The sequence below is a fragment of the Dendrobates tinctorius genome, unplaced genomic scaffold, assembly GCF_039654945.1.
Source record: "Dendrobates tinctorius isolate UK_male_01 unplaced genomic scaffold, ASM3965494v1 ptg000114l, whole genome shotgun sequence".
Taxonomy (NCBI): Eukaryota; Metazoa; Chordata; class Amphibia; order Anura; family Dendrobatidae; genus Dendrobates; species Dendrobates tinctorius.
Window position 1 is genome coordinate 3,365,025 of NW_027361782.1, and position 18,722 is coordinate 3,383,746.

An 18,722-nucleotide genomic window follows, 5' to 3' on the forward strand; every position below is an offset into this window, starting at 1 on the left:
ACCACTTTAAACAGCGGTGAATTTCTAATAAAAATCTGTTCCTCCAATGTTGCTTCAAATGAACTTTTACCAATCTGGTGTCAGCATAATCCCTCCAGTGAATTAATCTGTTACTTGGGCTTTTTCTACCATTCTTTATGTAAATAGCAAGCTGTTCCATCTTATGAGTGACAGGACGCGTTATGAGCAGGTAGAGCGCAGAATACGAATTTCTGAGACGACGGAAGAAAATGCATCTTGCAAAGAACAATAAAGCAGTGGCAGCGGCGGCGGCCTGCACTTCATCCAGCTGCTCCCAGCACCCTCATACTGAAGCTGGTGATCCGGGCCCGCTGCTCTTATTTAACCAGTCTCCTGCATATTAAGCAGAGTGTTAATTAGCAGGTATAGAGTGCAGTGCGCTCTGCACACTTGTGGCATCTACACAGAGGTGCATGTATTCGGCTGTCAGGGTTTTGGCCACACGTTTCATCCATATTACAAGCATGTAAGGGTGATTCTGCTGCGTTGCACAGTACCATTAAAGTCTATGTGAAATGAAAAACGCTATGCACATGCTGCGGATTTTTCCGCGCAGATTTTCTGCGGATTTAAATCCGCAGCACGTCAATTCTTTTGTGCGGATTCCGCAGCGTTTTGACACCTGCTCCATGACAGGAATCCACAGGTGTCAAAACACAGGTGAAATTTGCACAAAATCTGCAGAAAATCTGCACTAAATCCGCAGGTAAAACGCAGGTCATTTTACCTGCGTATTTAGCCAAATCCGCGCGGAAAAATCCGCAGGATAATCCGCAACGTGTGCACATACCCTAAGAAGACGTGTATCGAGGACAGAAGTTCTGGAAATATCTGCGTCATGTCCATTGTCATTACGGCTCACACGCTCCAGTTTACGTTATCTAACACTTCCGCTGCCGATCGGTCCTAGTCCTAATTACTTATTTATGAAGATGAGATTTTTTTGCTCACATAAAATGTAAAATTTGCAAGATTAATAAAAACACATTTTTTAAAATGTTTTGATATTTCTATATAGAACACAAAAAGTAAAAATTGAAATTGTAAATATTTACTTTTCCCAGAGAAGCACTGCGCGGCCTATAAGTCTCCTCACACTGGCATGTCAGGTATGTGCCTGTGCGCGAGCAGAGATGTTGCCCCTTGCACATCTTTTTTTTTTCTGTAGATTTTCCTGCTCGGTTTCCATTTATCGGTTGTGGACGCGGCATCTTTTACTTGTTCCTCAAGGGTCCCATTGATATTTCGGGCTCTATATTTACCATCTGCAGGACCCAGGCCAAGAAGGGGAAATGTTGTGGCACAAACTCAAGATTATCAATCTAAATCTTGGCCCCTATTAGCAGAGTAATGAAGGGGAATAATAAGGCGTTCATGCAGCCCCTCGGGTCCGTGCCATATGTTCAGGGGGTCCATGAGAGAAGGCAGAATACAAGCCATGGTCTGTGCTGTTAGACGTGTGGACTGGTGGGCATCATGTGGGGTTTGCTGAACATTGCAGGAACTGGTGGCTATTCAGTGGGTTGCATCCCACTGGGCTCCAAATTAATGGGGTGTCCATAGGACGGATGTATCGACTGTAGACCGCCGTTTTAGAACAGTCTGTCATTTTTGAGAATGTGAGTTGTTCAACTTAAAAAAAACATCTTGATCGCTACAATTGGTGCAATTTCTTTTCCCCTGATAAATCTGATTGAATGCTCTACGTACAATATCAGCGTCCAAACCCTTCCTCATAGCACGGTTCTGCACTTCTGCCTGATAGGAAAAGGGTTAATATTGACTCGGAAAACTGATTTGCCAGCATTATTTGCTGCTGTGTGATCAGACTGAATGCTCGCAGCCATTCCTGACAGCAGCAGAGGTTAATGAGCTTCGAAACTCGTCAGGTTCCTGATAGGTGTTATAGCGACCCGGTCCTTTCCCTGGGACTGAAGAACAGGTGCGGACGATGCTCAATGTACCAACTTTGCAGCTGCACCTCGTGCCGACAACAAGAAAACAGCTTCTTACAGCAAGTTGCATCAGCCCTCGAGATGGATCCAGGTAAACAAGTGAGATGTAGAATAAACAGCAGGATGTTAAAAGCAGCATCTGAACACCTCGAGTGCTCCGCGAGTCACCGCGCCCGCCGACTCCTCAACAACGGTTTTCCATATAAACACTTGTTTGTCTTTCTTGATTGACAACTTTCCACTTAATACTAAGTATCCTACAAAAAGTAGGGAGAATAGAAGACAAAAAGGTGAAACAGAGGCAAATCATGCAGCAATTAACTGAATTAAAATGGCTGAAAAGTTACAAAGGATAAAATAATGAAACAAAGCAAATACATTAAAACAATTATTGATTCTTGTAGCTCTCTCCTTTCTTGTAACTCTCTTTTTTTCTTGTAACACTTTCTTGTAACTCTCTTTTCTTCTTGTAACACTTTCTTGTAACTCTCTACTTTCTTGTAACACTTTCTTGTAACTCTCTCCTTTCTTGTAACACTTTCTTGTAACTCTCTCCTTTCTAGTAACACTTTCTTGTAACTCTCTTTTCTTGTAACACTTTCTTGTAACTCTCTCCTTTCTTGTAACACTTTCTTGTAACTCTCTTTTCTTGTAACACTTTCTTGTAACTCTCTCTTTTCTTCTTGTAACACTTTCTTGTAACTCTCTCCTTTCTTGTAACACTTTCTTGTAACTCTCTCTTTTCTTCTTGTAACACTTTCTTGTAACTCTCTTTTCTTCTTGTAACACTTTCTTGTAACTCTCTTTTCTTCTTGTAACACTTTCTTGTAACTCTCTCCTTTCTTGTAACACTTTCTTGTAACTCTCTCTTTTCTTCTTGTAACACTTTCTTGTAACTCTCTCCTTTCTTGTAACACTTTCTTGTAACTCTCTCTTTTCTTCTTGTAACACTTTCTTGTAACTCTCTCTTTTCTTCTTGTAACACTTTCTTGTAACTCTCTCCTTTCTTGTAACACTTTCTTGTAACTCTCTCTTTTCTTCTTGTAACACTTTCTTGTAACTCTCTCTTTTCTTCTTGTAACACTTTCTTGTAACTCTCTCCTTGTAACACTTTCTTGTAACTCTCTCTTTTCTTCTTGTAACACTTTCTTGTAACTCTCTCCTTTCTTGTAACACTTTCTTGTAACTCTCTCTTTTCTTCTTGTAACACTTTCTTGTAACTCTCTCTTTTCTTCTTGTAACACTTTCTTGTAACTCTCTCCTTTCTTGTAACACTTTCTTGTAACTCTCTCTTTTCTTCTTGTAACACTTTCTTGTAACTCTCTTTTCTTGTAACACTTTCTTGTAACTCTCTTTTCTTCTTGTAACAATTTCTTGTAACTCTCTCCTTTCTTGTAACACTTTCTTGTAACTCTCTTTTCTTGTAACACTTTCTTGTAACTCTCTCTTTTCTTCTTGTAACACTTTCTTGTAACTCTCTTTTCTTCTTGTAACACTTTCTTGTAACTCTCTCCTTTCTTGTAACACTTTCTTGTAACTCTCTCCTTTCTTGTAACACTTTCTTGTAACTCTTCTTACTTGGTAAACTTGCTTTATTTTATTGTATTATTTTGCAATAAAATGAGGCTTTATTATCAAACCATTTGGTGCATTTTGCACAGCTCTCTCAGCTATCACATTCGGTGCGTCTTTCCAGAGATACCGTTGAGAAATGTCCCAGCTGATGCTGATGTTACATTGCAGTAAACCAGCGCAGAGCTGCACACGTTTCTTTTCCAGCTGCTTAGCTACCATTTTTTTTAATTTGGAGACTTCCATCAAGGAAAACATAAAAAAAAATAAAATAAATAAATAAATCATTAGTTCTACTAATGCAGTACAGTTTATCATTGAAACCATTATCCTGACTTTTCTGAGAACAGTGTATTCAAAATCCAAAGAAATGCCTAATTGTGCAACTCTCAAAGTGGTTTTCCACTTTAAGAAACAAATTTTACTTTCATGTAAAATTGCACAGAGGGTACTCATCCTCCCCAACTTCAGTGCCGACTCCCATTGAACCATTCTCTGTGCTTTGGTGTTAGATGTGATGTCATGACTACAGTGCACTTCACCACTGCAGACAATCACTGAGCTCAGCAGTTCACGTACCGCTGAGTGCTCACCGTCCACCACACTGACGTACCGCTGAGTGCTCACCGTCCACCACACTGACGTACCACTGAGTGCTCACCGTCCACCACACTGACGTACCGCTGAGTACTTACCATCCACCACACTGACGTACTGCTGAGTACTCACTGTCCACCACACTGAGGTACCACTGAGTACTCACCGTCCACCACACTGAGGTACCACTGAGTTCTCACTGTCCAGCATACTGAGGTACCGCTGAGTGCTTGCGTCTACCCTGCTGAGGTACCGCTGAGTGCTCAAGTCCACCACACTGAGGTACCACTGAGTGCTTGTATTTACTATGCTGACGTACCGCTGAGTACTCACCGTCCACCACACTGACGTACCGCTGAATACTCACCGTCCACTACACTTACGTCCCGCTGAGTACTCACCGTCCACCACACTGACGTACTGCTGAGTACTCACCGTCCACCACTCTGAGATACTGCTGAGTGCTCACCGTCCGCCAAACTGGGGTACTGCTGAGTATTCTCTGTCCACCACACTGATGTACCGCTGAGTACTTTCCATCCACCACACTGACGTATCGCTGAGCACTCTCCGTCCACCACACTGGAGTACTGCTGAGTTCTTGCGTCCACCACACTGAGGAACCGCTGAGTGCTCGAGTCTACCCCACTGATATACCGCTGACTGCTCACCGTCCACCACACTGAGGTACCGCTGAGTGCTCACCGTCCTCCATACTGAGGTACCACTGAGTGCTCGTGTCTACCCCACTGATGTACCGCTGAGTGCTCACCGTCCTCCATACTGAGGTACCACTGAGTGCTCGTGTCTACCCCACTGATGTACCGCTGAGTGCTCGTGTCTACCCCACTGATGTACCGCTGAGTACTCACCGTCCACCACACTGAGATACCGCTGAGTACTCGCGTCCACCACACTGAGGAACTGCTGAGTGCTCGTGTCTACCCCACTGATGTACCGCTGAGTACTCACCGTCCACCACATTGAGATACCGCTTGGTGCTCACCATCCACCACACTAAGGTACCGCTGAGTACTCACCATTCACCACACTGAGGTACCGCTGAGTACTCACTGTCAACCACACTGGCGTACCGCTGAGTACTCACCATCCACAACACTGAGGTACTGCTGAGCACTCACGTCCACCAAACTGATGTACCTCTGAGTAGCCTCTGTCTCCACTACACTGAGGTATCGCTGTGTACTCTCCGTCCACCACACTGATGTACCGCTGAGTGCTCGCGTTCACCACACTGAGGTACCGCTGAGTGCTCGCGTCCACCACACTGACGTACCGCTGAGTACTCTCCAACCACCACGCTGACATACCGCTGAGTCTTCTCCATCCACTACATTGATGTACCGCTGAGTACTCTCTGTCCACCACACTGATGTACCGCTGAGTACTACCAATCCACCACAATGACTTACCGCTGAGTGTTCACATCTTATCTTTCCTATATATCACGATCTCTCCGGCTCAATAGTTGCTCATTCGTTATGCTGCTTCATTTTTAATTACCTCATGAAGAGGAGATCTCAGAGTTGACATTAAGCCTCGTATTTGCCAATTTCAACTGATTAAAAACTTCTTATTTCCCCATACACAGGAGGACTGGGGATACACGAGGGTCCCGCATGTAGTCACGGGGGGGAATCTCTTCCTCATTTGACCAGAGTTCCCAGGTCGCCTCCTTTGGCCTGGACCGTAGTCCTGGGACCTTACAGTACATAGGACTGCTAATAGGACTTTTGCTGTTATGGGGCCATGTATACTGCAGCCAATCCCCTCGCCCTACAATACTTCCTACAATACTATTACCACCATCATCCATATTTTATCACTCACAGCTCCTGCCGAGCCAAAGTCTGTCATGTGCAATGTCTTCAGGCCACCATGTTATCAGCTGGAATCCTGGAGCTCATGTCGCCAGATTTCATATTATTTATACACCATATATTGTAATATCAGCCGCATATGGCACTAAGTGCACCATTCACTAAGATGTGTGCACTGTCATTCTGGCATAAAACATTTTAATAAGTCAGAATGGTTTTTGTCCAACTTGAAAGTCGCGTTAAAATATTCCTTCATTTGGTGTTTAATTGCCAGTCGTGGTCCGCCACGCCAGTGTTAGGCTACTTTCACACTTGCGTTTTTTTGCGCTGCGTGCTCAGTGCAAACGCGCAAAAAAACACATCATGCGTTTTTATGTGCTTTTGCGCATGTTTTTTTAAAAAAAACTGCATGCATTTTTTTGCGCTGACGTGCGCATTATCATTATTAAATTGCTTTAATTAGTAACACAGCATAAAAATAAGCTAGTTTGCAATTACTTTTTTTTTCTATCTGCTGTCATTCTCCCTCTGTGAGAACTTTTAGGGTGTGTGCACACGCTGCGGATTCTGCCGCGGTTCCGCAGGGGATTTGGCCGCTGCGGGTACGCAGCAGTTTTTGCTGCAGTGTTCAGTACCATTATTCCCGATGGGAATAAAAAACCGCAGTGCAGACGGTGCAGATTTTTCCGCGTGGTTTTCCTGCGGTTTTAAAACCGAAGAAATAATTGACATGTCAATTCTTTCTGCGGATTCCGCTGCGGTTTGCCATCTGCTCCATTGTGGAGATGAAAAACCGCAGGGCAAAACCGCAGAGCAATCCGCAGGTAAAACCACAGGTCTTTTGACCTTCAGATTTACCTGCGGATTTTACAAAATCCGTGCGGCCAAATCCGCACCCCATTCTGCAGCATGTGCACGTAGCCTTATATTACATACTGTGCAGCTGCTTTCCAAGGAGCCCAGCCTCCAAACTCTGGCCAAGTGTGCACATTAGTATCAGGAGAAGCCACCTGTCTCCAGCCCACTGATATCTACAGAGCAGTTATCTGCTCACCTCCCTCCTCTCCATCTCCTGATGTGATACAGTTATAAATTAGCAGCTGCAGCTTTCACATCAGTTCTCCTCATCATGGCTCTCACTGTCTGAATCTGTGTGCTTGTTCAAATGCCCTGTTATCTCTATGTGTAAAGTCGCAAACCCAGAACAAACCACTGAGAGCTGAATGTGTTATAGCAGAATTTGTGCTGGGCCTTATAGTTCTACTAACACTACAGTTCTGTTGAACTGAGTTGTCATTCATAGAGGGAAGCCTATCCAGGAAGGAAGAAACTGTAAGGAGACTGCATTGCTCTGGACTGCCGAAGCGACAACATGGGAATACCCATTTAAGGCTAGTTTCACACTTGCTTTTTTTTGCAGCGCGTTTTTCCCGCAAAAAAACGCATTGAAAAAACGCATACAAAAGCATACAACTGCTGCATTTTTTTCAAGCATTTTTATGAGCATGCATGAAAAAAACGCAGCGTTTTTATGCGTTTGTATGCGTTTTTAGTGCGTTTTTACCGCGTTTACGTTTTTTTCCAACATTAGGTGGCCCCTCACACTAACCCAAACCATGACTTTACTAACCCTAACCCTCACCCTAACCCTAACCCTGACCCTAACCCTTAACCAAACCATACTTAACCCTAACCCAAACCCTAAACCCTAACTAACCCTAACCCTGACCCTAACCCTTAACCAAACCATACTTAACCCTAACCCAAACCCTAAACCCTAACTAACCCTAACCCTGACCCTAACCCTGACCCTAACCCTAACCCTGACCCTAACCCTTAACCAAACCATACTTAACCCTAACCCAAACCCTAACTAACCCTAACCCTGACCCTGACCCTAACCCTTAACCAAACCATACTTAACCCTAACCCTGACCCTAACCCTGACCCTAACCCTAACCCTGACCCTAACCCTTAACCAAACCGTACTTAACCCTGACCCTAACCCTAAACCCTAACTAACCCTGACCCTAACCCTGACCCTAACCCTAACCCTAAACCCCCTTAACTAACCCTAACTCTAACCCAAACCCCTAAATTCCATGGTTAACAAAAAAAACGCATGTGCAAAAAAACGCATACATAAGCATGCCAATGCGCACATATGCGCACCCATAGACTTATATTGGGTGTCTTGCTGTAAAAAAACACATTGCGCGCGCATGCGTTTTTTTGAGGCAAGTCGGACGCACAAAAAATGCAACAGGTTGCATTTTGTGCGCCCGAGCGCATACCGCAAAAAAACGCATGCGCGGTAAAACGCGTACAAACGCATGTGTATGCGCACATAAGCGCATCCCATGCAAAGTATAGGAAAAAAAAACGCATGCGCTATTTAGCGCTAAATTGCCGCAAAAAAAAACGCAAATGTGAAACCAGCCTAAGTGGCATGTGCCTATGAAAGAATTTGGTGCCTTGTACTCCAGAGCACCCTAACAATCTACATTTCCTACAAGTATGCTTTTAGAATGTTGGAGGAAACCAGAGAAGCTGGAAAAAATCCACGCAAATGTGGGGAGAACATACACACTTCTTGCAGATGTCGTCCTTGATGGGATTTCAATCCTCAGTGCTGCAAGTCTACAGTGCTGACCATTGATCCACAATACAGTGCTAACCGCTGAGCCTCCGTGCAGTGCTAACCGCTGAGACACCATGCAGTGCTTACCAGTGAGCAACCATGCAGTGCTTACCACTGAACCATTGTGCAGTGCTAACCACTGAGCCACCATGCAGTAGTAACAACTGAGCCACCATGCAGTGCTAAGCATTGAGCCACCATGCAATGCTAACCACTGAGCCACCATGCAGTGCTAACCACTGAGCCACCATGCAATGCTAATCACTGAGCCACCATGCAGTGCTAACCACTGAGCCACCATGCAATGCTAACCACTGAGCCACCATGCAGTGCTGGCTCTGAAAATGGACAAACCCATCACACATTGTGACCATAATCACAACATAGTGCAATAGAAATGTATAATTTATGTAATAAAGTAAAACCAGTCATGAATCAGAAGCAGAAAACATCCCCAAACTGAGGGGAAAAACAATATAGAACAATAAAGCACATAAAAGATATAGGAATAGACGATTTACTGTGAGAGCTTTTTCTCATGTTCATTACTGTCCTATACTAAACAAAGATCAGTGCATGAGCAATTAGTGCAATTAGATTAGGTGTCACATTTCAAGTCCTTTCAGTCATTTACTTTAAAAGCAAAACTCAATGTCATTTATACCTCCTGTAATACAAACTAATCAGCACTAAGTGCCATAGAGATACATGGACAGAACAAGAAAATTACCACGGATACTTCCCTCTGTATACAAAATAGAAATAGTAAAATAGTGCTGATGATGTGCGATAATATATCTACCATGTCCAAGAATATTACTGCTATAATACTGCTCCTATGTACAAGAATATAACTACTATAATACTGCCCCTATGCACAAGAATATTACTACTATAATACTGCTCCTATGTACAAGAATATAACTACTATAATAATGCCCCCTATGTACAAGAATAACTACAATAATACTGCCCCCTATGTACAAGAATATAACTACTATAATACTGCTCCTATGTACAAGAATATAACTACTATAATACTGCCCCTATGCACAAGAATATTACTACTATAATACTGCTCCTATGTACAAGAATATAACTACAATAATACTGCCCCTATGCACAAGAATATTACTACTATAATACTGCTCCTATGTACAAGAATATAACTACTATAATACTGCCCCTATGTACAAGAATATATCTACTATAATACTGCTCCTATATACAAGAATATAACTACTATAATACTGTCCCCTATGTACAAGAATATAACTACTATAATACTGTCCCCTATGTACAAGAATATAACTACTATAATACTGCTCCTATATGCAAGAATATAATTACTATAATACTGTACCCTATGTCCAGAATATAACTACTATAATACTGTCCCCTATGTACAAGAATATAACTACTATAATACTGCCCCCTATGTACAAGAACATAACTACTATAATACTGCTCCTATATACAAGAATATAACTACTATAATACTGTCCCCTATGTACAAGAATATAACTACTATAATATTGCTCCTATATACAAGAATATAACTACTATAATACTGTCCCCTATGTACAGAATATAACTACTATAATACTGCTCCCTATGTACAAGAATATATCTACTATAATACTGCTCCTATATACAAGAATATATCTACTATAATACTGCTCCTATGTACAAGAATATAACTATAATACTACTCCTATATACAAGAATATAACTACTATAACACTGCCCCCTATGTACAACAATATATCTACTATAATACTGCTCCTATATACAAAAATATAGCTACTATAATGCTGCTCCTATATACAAGGACACCACAATAGTATGCACCTACTATTAGGTACATAGTATTGTGGTTTCCTGATGAAGGAGTCATAGTGCTCCGAAACACGTTGAATAAAGCCACATTTTCATTGGATTATCTATTCGGACTTCTATCTTTCAAGTGGCACAGAGAAGAATCCACCTTTTTATCCCATTTTTTTCCGAATATAAATACTATAATACTGCTTCTATGTACAAGAATATAACTACTATAATACTGCTCCCTATGTACAAGAATATAACTACTATAATACTGGTCCCTATGTACAAGAATATAACTACTATAATACTGCTCCCTATGTACAAGAATATAGCTACTATAATACTGCTCCTATGTACAAGAATATAACTACTATAATACTGCTCTTATGTTCAAGAATATAACTACTATAATACTGCCCTCTATGTACAAGAATATAACTACTATAATACTACCCCCTATGTAAAAGAATATAACTACTATAATACTGCTCCTATGTACAAGAATATAACTACTATAATACTGCTCCCTATGTACAAGAATATAACTACTATAATACTGCTCCCTATGTACAAGAATATAACTACTATAATACTGCTCCTATGTACAAGAATATAACTACTATAATACTGCTCCTATGTACAAGAATATAACTACTATACTACTGCTCCTATGTACAAGAATATAACTACTATACTACTGCTCCTATGTACACGAATATAACTACTATATTACTGCCCCCTATGTACAGGAATATAACTACTATAATACTGCTCCCTATGTACAAGAATATAACTACTATAATACTGCTCTTATGTGCAAGAATATAACTACTATAATACTGCCCCCTATGTACAGGAATATAACTACTATAATACTGCTCCCTATGTACAAGAATATAACTACTATAATACTGCCCCTATGTACAATAATATAACTACTATAATACTGCCCCTATGTACAAGAATATATCTACTATAATACTGCTCCTCCTATATACAAGAATATAACTACTATAATACTGTCCCCTATGTACAAGAATATAACTACTATAATACTGCTCCTATATGCAAGAATATAATTACTATAATACTGTACCCTATGTACAGAATATAACTACTATAATACTGTCCCCTATGTACAAGAATAAAACTACTATAATACTGCTCCTATATACAAGAATATAACTACTATAATACTGCTCCCTATGTTCAAGAATATATCTACTATAATACTGCTCCTATATACTCTACTATAATACTGCTCCTATGTACAAGAATATAACTACTATAATACTGCTCCTATATACAAGAATATAACTACTATAACACTGCCCCCTATGTACAACAATATATCTACTATAATACTGCTCCTATATACAAAAATATAGCTACTATAATACTGCCCCTATATACAAGAATATAACTACTATAATACTGCGCCTATGTTCAAGAATATAACTACTATAATACTGCTCCTGTATACAAGAATATAACTACTATAACACTGCCCCCTATGTACAACAATATATCTACTATAATACTGCTCCTATATACAAAAATATAGCTACTATAATACTGCCCCTATATACAAGAATATAACTACTATAATGCTGCTCCTATATACAAGGACACCACAATAGTATGCACCTACTATTAGGTACATAGTATTGTGGTTTCCTGATGAAGGAGTCATAGTGCTCCGAAACACGTTGAATAAAGCCACATTTTCATTGGATTATCTATTCGGACTTCTATCTTTCAAGTGGCACAGAGAAGAATCCACCTTTTTATCCCATTTTTTTCCGAATATAAATACTATAATACTGTTTCTATGTACAAGAATAGAACTACTATAATACTGCTCCCTATGTACAAGAATATAACTACTATAATACTGCTCCTATGTACAAGAATATAACTACTATAATACTGCTCTTATGTGCAAGAATATAACTACTATAATACTGCCCCCTATGTACAGGAATATAACTACTATAATACTGCTCCCTATGTACAAGAATATAACTACTATAATACTGCCCCTATGTACAATAATATAACTACTATAATACTGCCTCTTATGTACAGGAATATAACTACTATAATACTGCTCCTATGTACACGAATATAACTGCTATATTACTGCCCCTTATGTACAGGAATATAACGGCTATGTTACTGGACACTATTTCCTTTACTGACAGGTATTTACTGAACTTTTTATGGCTATGTGCACACGGTGCGGATTTTGCTGTGGAATTTTCCCGCAGATTTTGCTAAATCTGCAGGTAAAATGACCTGCGTTTTACCTGCAGTTTTAGTGCAGTTTTTGAGCGGATTTCCCCTGCAGTTTTCACCTGCCGATTTCTATAATGGAGCAGGTGGAAAACTGCAGCAAAACCGCACAAAAGAAGCGACATGCTGCTTCTTTTATTCCGCACCAAATCTGCGAAGAAAAATCAGCAGCATGTGCACAGCGTTTTTTGTTTTACATAGCCTTAAATGGTACTGTACATCACGTGCAGTTCTGCAGGGCCAAATCTGCCGCAGAACTGCACAGAATCTGCACCGTGTGCACAGGGCCTATAAATTCTTCTAGTTTAGCATATTATATACAGCTGCATGTTAAATCGCCTGAATTCTTCCTGGTTTTGCTCTTACACCTGTGCCGCATTATATGGTTACATTGTGACATTTCTCCACTTCTGTCTTCTCTGCATCGTGTTCTGTAGTTGTCATTTTCTTAGATCTTTCTTCGGCTTTCTGCCTCCATATATCTCCTGGGATTCTCCTTCCATGTCTGCAGTGTGATCTTCCTCACAGGGAAGAGATCATCTTTTTATTGTTGGAGTTGGTTATTAGAAGCTGCGGCGTCCCGGCTCTGGGTAAACGTTGCTTCATGTAATCAGATTCTGTCTTCTCCTGATGTGCGTGACTATAATGTCTCCTAATGTTTACATGCTGTCGTCACTTGGAGTCTGGATGGTTCTTCTGATTGACCCTGCTCATTGCCTCCTTCGTGGGGCTCTCACTGGTGATGGCTTCTTATACGCAGGGCTCCATCTATTAATATGTTTGGATATTGGAGCTGAACACGTATTTTAATGCTCCTTGTCATAAACTCTCCCTCCAGTCGTTAAACCTCCCGAACATTTTACTTTTTTTGTCAGTTTTGTTAGGCAGACAGTCATATTGTAGGGTAGGAATGGAGACCCCTCTTCCCATCCATGTTCTGAGTCCTTCTTATGGGGGGCATGTCCACATTTAGCACAGTAGGGGGCCATACATTTCCAGCACTATCTGCTGGCGTGGTGGATATCCTGATGGAGGACGGTTTTCTGTCTGACTTCCTTGCTCACGGATATATGGAGTCCTTATATTCTTACCGGGAACATTCAGCAAATTCTGCTAATAGAAATAAAATGCAATTGTTACCCGACCAGCGAAGCTTGGTGGGAGGATATGACTATTTATTGGTTACGTGGTGGTGGTATTTTAGGGGCTTCTGAAGGTCCGGTGCCATGTTGTGCCACGTCGTGCCATGTGATTATGCCCGCCCATCACTGATCATAGTAATGGCGTCACCATGGTCTTGGGACATCCAACATTTGGGCTCTCTGGTCATGTGATGTGAAGTGGGACAACATAATATCAAGCGTCAACGACAGAGGAACAGATTGTTAGGGGTCAGAGGTCCCCTTTATGTCACGTTTGACCTGTTTGTACGTTGTTGCTTTACTGCTCCCATAATGCTCCAGAAATAAGTTTTCCTTTTTTTATATTTTCCAGTCCACCCTTTTGTAGGGCAATGTAAGAGTTAATTGCGGCTCTTCTGTTTTCTTGTTTTCTTTACTTGCAGAGATCACAGGAGGGAATTGAAGAACGAGTCATTCTTCTTTATATGTCTGCGGCGGCTCCGTTGTCGCACTTAGTCATAAGGCAGAGAATGATGAAGTGTGCCAAGTCCTAGCGAGCTCCTCTCCGCGCCATAAAAATCAGACACTGATCACTCGCTCCTCAACTTTTGCTGTTAACTTCCTAAAGGCCTGAAATTACTGTTTCTCTGTAATGTGCGGCTTGTTCAGTTTGGTGTAAGAATGGACTTTTCATGCCGCTTCAAATGTTAAATGTTCTGGTTCTTCTTTCAATGCCAGTAGAAGCGTCCAGAATGGAGATGTCATGGGCTTATCGTAATAGAGAGGAACCAGAAGACTGCAGCGTATGATTTATCCTACTCCTGCACTGATTAGAAGCACTTCACCTTCATATTAATCAGTGCAAATTTCTTCTAGCAGTGCAGGAGTTAATCTGCTCAGTTGAGAGCTCCTGTAAGCTTTCCTGCCCTATGGTTCTCAACTGTTCAGTGTTGGTCGCTCCCCTCTCCTATGTATGATTGGTATTTTCCTTGGTCCCTGTTCGTATTACCTTGATAGTCGGGTTGGTGTATATACATACACTACTGCTTCCCTTTTTCCTGGGTGAGTAAAGGGTACAGACTGAGGGTGGCAAGGTACGTGGCCCCAGCGTCTTCACCATTAGACATAATCTGGGGAGCAGGGATAGCTAGGGTGCCTCTAGCATTAGGAACAGGGAAGGAGCCTCTGGTCCTGGGAAACTCGACAACAGAGTTGTGACAGGAGACATCTGGAGAGTGCAGAGGTGCTCAAGGTGATGGCAGTAGGATTTGGACAGTCATTTGCAAGGAAAGCAACGTCTACAGAGTATAAATGTGCTCCAACCTCAAATACATATCATAAGGAACATTGTGACTGCAGCTTTATGGGAAAAGTACTAAAAACGTGGGGTTTCTGCAAGCTCCCAGTTAAGATTTGGTTGGTCTTTCCAAATCAATGGAGTGACAATCAAGCAACGCCATATATTCTCCTTGGAGGTGGTGAAGAAAGGTCAACGCTGTACTCTGCTATCTCTGTCTGCCCTAAAGAATGACCTCTGCTTCAATTAAATGGGAAGGGCAGAACTCCCCATACCTGGTGACCGGTGGTGGTCTCAGCAGTCAGCTGCACTGTGATCTATTGTTAGGCTCACCAGCTGAGGTAGATCCTCCAAGACCAAGGTCCTGGCAGGAACATGAGCTATGGGCGTTGGTGCAGCAGATGGGTGAGGTACCTAGGACACGGACCCCTGAGGGACTGAAGATTGCAGGAAGACAGGAGATGTCCAGAGGACTGCAGATTGACAGCTTAAATGCTGGAAACCGCAGGCAAGCTGGAGACATCCGGGAGATGATAAACAGGTAGCAGAACAGGCCAAAGTGCATAGAGCATCTCAAACTCTTAGAAGAACTGATGTGGAGTACAACAGAGTTTAGCAGAGCGGTGTTTAGGGAGAAGAACGCAGACCGGGACAGGTGTGTAACATCTATCATGTATCACCCATCCTGCAGACAGGAGATAGCGTTTTCTTGCCAGAATACCCCTTTATAGAGATTAGCTGGTGGCTTTACTTCATCATTTCCGATAGCTATAATAATAACTGGTAAATGGCCTTTTCTCACATTCTGTACACCTTTCTATTAATTCGCATTTAACAAGAACAATATTCGAGCTGCTGAAACATTGTAGAAACGTCCTTTGTTAGAGAAATAGGCATCACTTTTATTTCTTTCTTCTTTTTCGTACTGATTGTTTGCATATTGTCTCTGAGATGTAATCCCAGCTATACAGCTCCTGCAAGATGTGAGAGGATAATGGGATTATTCTGTAGAGCTTCCAATCTGCTATAATGGAGCAAATAAAATAAAAAGTGCCGCAATGTAACGAGCCGGATGGTGGGAGAGCGTCCGCAATTAGAGGGGGCTCTGGACAAGAGATGCCTGATTACAAGACCACAGAGCTTGTTGTATCTAGATGTAACCTTTTTTGTTCTGTGTTAAAGAATGGTTGTATCTCTCAGAAAGGGGGTGAGGCCTAAAATGTGTTACATGCCCCAAAATTTGGACTGAGCGTAAGTCAACCAAAAGGTGATAGATAAAACATCTAAAGATACAAACTTGTCATCCAGCTTCAGCCGCTGTCATCAATTTGTCACTTTGACAGATTTTATATCCAACATGCCACAAATGCAGAAATAAACTTAAAACGCTTCTCCTTCTGGTCCCTCTTACACTTTCAGCCTGTATCACTATTTCTCTATCATTGTCTACTTCTTCCTCACTTCTGGCTCCAAACTTTCTCTTCTCTTTTCCATATTCTCAATTGTATCCTTCTTCTCTATTTCTCCTTTTGTATTATTTCAATTCTTCCTTTTTTCTTCTCTCCCTTTGTCATTAATTTCCAATTTTTTTGTCTCTTTTATCTCTTCAATCTTTTGTTCTTTTTGTTTTCTTACTTTTTTTTCCTTTTTGTTTACTGTACTGAGCTTTTTTGTATCTTTTTTAACATTCAGTATGAAAATCAATATGAATATGAATCAATATCAATATGAAAAGTACTCAACTTTAGTGAAAGGAATTTTCTCTTGTCTTACAGTTAAGAAAGCTCAGGAAGAAGAGGAGGAAAGAAAACCAGTAATGGCCAAGAAGAAAGTGAAGGAACTGAGAGTCCTGGATGGTAAAACAGCCCAGAATCTCTGTACGTATCATCTCGTGATCTCTACACAAACTGCTGCAGAAAAGTTACTCGTGGTTATAAGATTCACTCCAATTGTGGAAAAAATATTATGGCAAAACTGTAACAATATATATAAAAAATATATATACAGTGGATTGAAAAAGTCAAAATGCTTTTTTTTTGTTATTTAACATAATCCCAGCAAGAAGAATGATTTCAGGACTGTCTCCCACCCCCATTTAATGTTGCCCAAAATCTGTACAAATGCAGTGAAGAACAAACAGAAATATTTTTCAGGTTGGAAAAAAAAAGAAGTATAATAATGTGGTTGCATAAATCTGCACTAAAATACTTTGGTGCAGTCCCCTGTGGGTTACTGGCAGCGTTCAGTCTTTTTGGGTCAGGGTCTATAAGTGCGGCACATCTAGAATTGGCAATCTCTGCCGGCTCTTCGTTGCAGCAGCTCAACATCTGTCAGATTGCGGGGCATCTCCTGTGTACAGCACCCTCATCAGGTCATCCCAGATGGGCCCTTGGGACCAGGTCTGGGCTCTACCGTTCCAGGACTTTGATCTTCTTCTGGAGAAGCCATTGTTTTGATGATTTGGAGGACGCTTAGGGTCATTGTACTGAAAGGTGAAATTCCTCTTCATCTTGAGCTTTTTAGCACAGGACGGAAGGTTCTGATGTTAAATTGACTGATATTTGGAAATGTTCATAATTTCCTTCACCTTGACTAAATTCTCAGTACCAGATGGAGAAAACCAGCCCCAAAGCTCAATGCTGCCCCCACCATGCCTCACTGTACGGGTGGGGGGGTCTTCTAGGGATGTGCAGTGTTGGCACCAAATATGCTGTAACTTTTGCAATACTGGCCACAAAGCTCCACCTCTGTCTCATCAGACAGAACACATTCCCCACATGCTTTTGTTAGTCGTGATGGAGGTTTTGGAAAATATCACCGGACTTGGATGTTTTCTTTGTAAGAAAAAGCTTCCATTTTCCCATTCAACTCCACATATGAGGAATATGGGAGATTGTGGTCACATGCAGGACACAACCAGGACTGGACAGAAATTCCTGCAGCTCCTTTATTCTTGTTGCTCTTGGCCTCTTGCAGCCTCCAGCCTTAATTTTCTTCTTGTCTTTTGATCAGTTTTTGAGGGACATCACGTTCTAGGCCATTTTTTGAGCCATAAATGGCCATCAAGAGGATTAGGAAATAAAATATATTTGCCTCACCTCTGTGGCCTCTCTGCTCCTCACCATCACCTGTCCGGTCCCCGTCGCACCTTCTGATCCCGGCCATGAGCACTGAAGTCTCTGGGCTTCTCATGCTGGGCCAGGACTTCTGGCTCTGATGAGGCCCGGGATGTTTTGTGCATGTATGCACAAGCTCATATCGCAAGTTGTGGGGGTCATGATGTTATGACCTTTGGCATGCTTGCACAGAACCCTCCCAGGCCTACAGAGACTCGGAGATTTCAGCTCTTGGGGATCAAAAGATGCGGCGAGGCTCAGTGACAGTGAGAAGCGGAGGGCCGGAGTGGTGAGTACAAGGATTGTATAAATTACTTTCATTGTGTAGAGATACTGGAGCAGAATAAGGGACATCCAGCTCGTGGAGAGGAGCTCCTAACATTTCTTAGGAAAATCCACAAGCATCGTGCAAATTGTAATTGTCTGATCCGCTCATCTC

The 18,722-nt window shown here is 41.6% G+C and overlaps 1 protein-coding gene across 7 annotated transcripts in view; it reads left to right on the top strand.

Annotated features, from left to right (window-relative positions):
- DIAPH2 (diaphanous related formin 2) overlaps positions 1-18,722 on the top strand; it is a 1,634,550-nt gene that overhangs the window by 690,578 nt on the left and 925,250 nt on the right. For all 7 annotated transcript variants that reach the window (XM_073589842.1, XM_073589844.1, XM_073589848.1 and 4 more), the window contains one exon: positions 16,943-17,044. In XM_073589842.1, the coding sequence (XP_073445943.1) occupies positions 16,943-17,044 (102 nt within the window). The remainder of the gene's footprint in view (positions 1-16,942; positions 17,045-18,722) is intronic.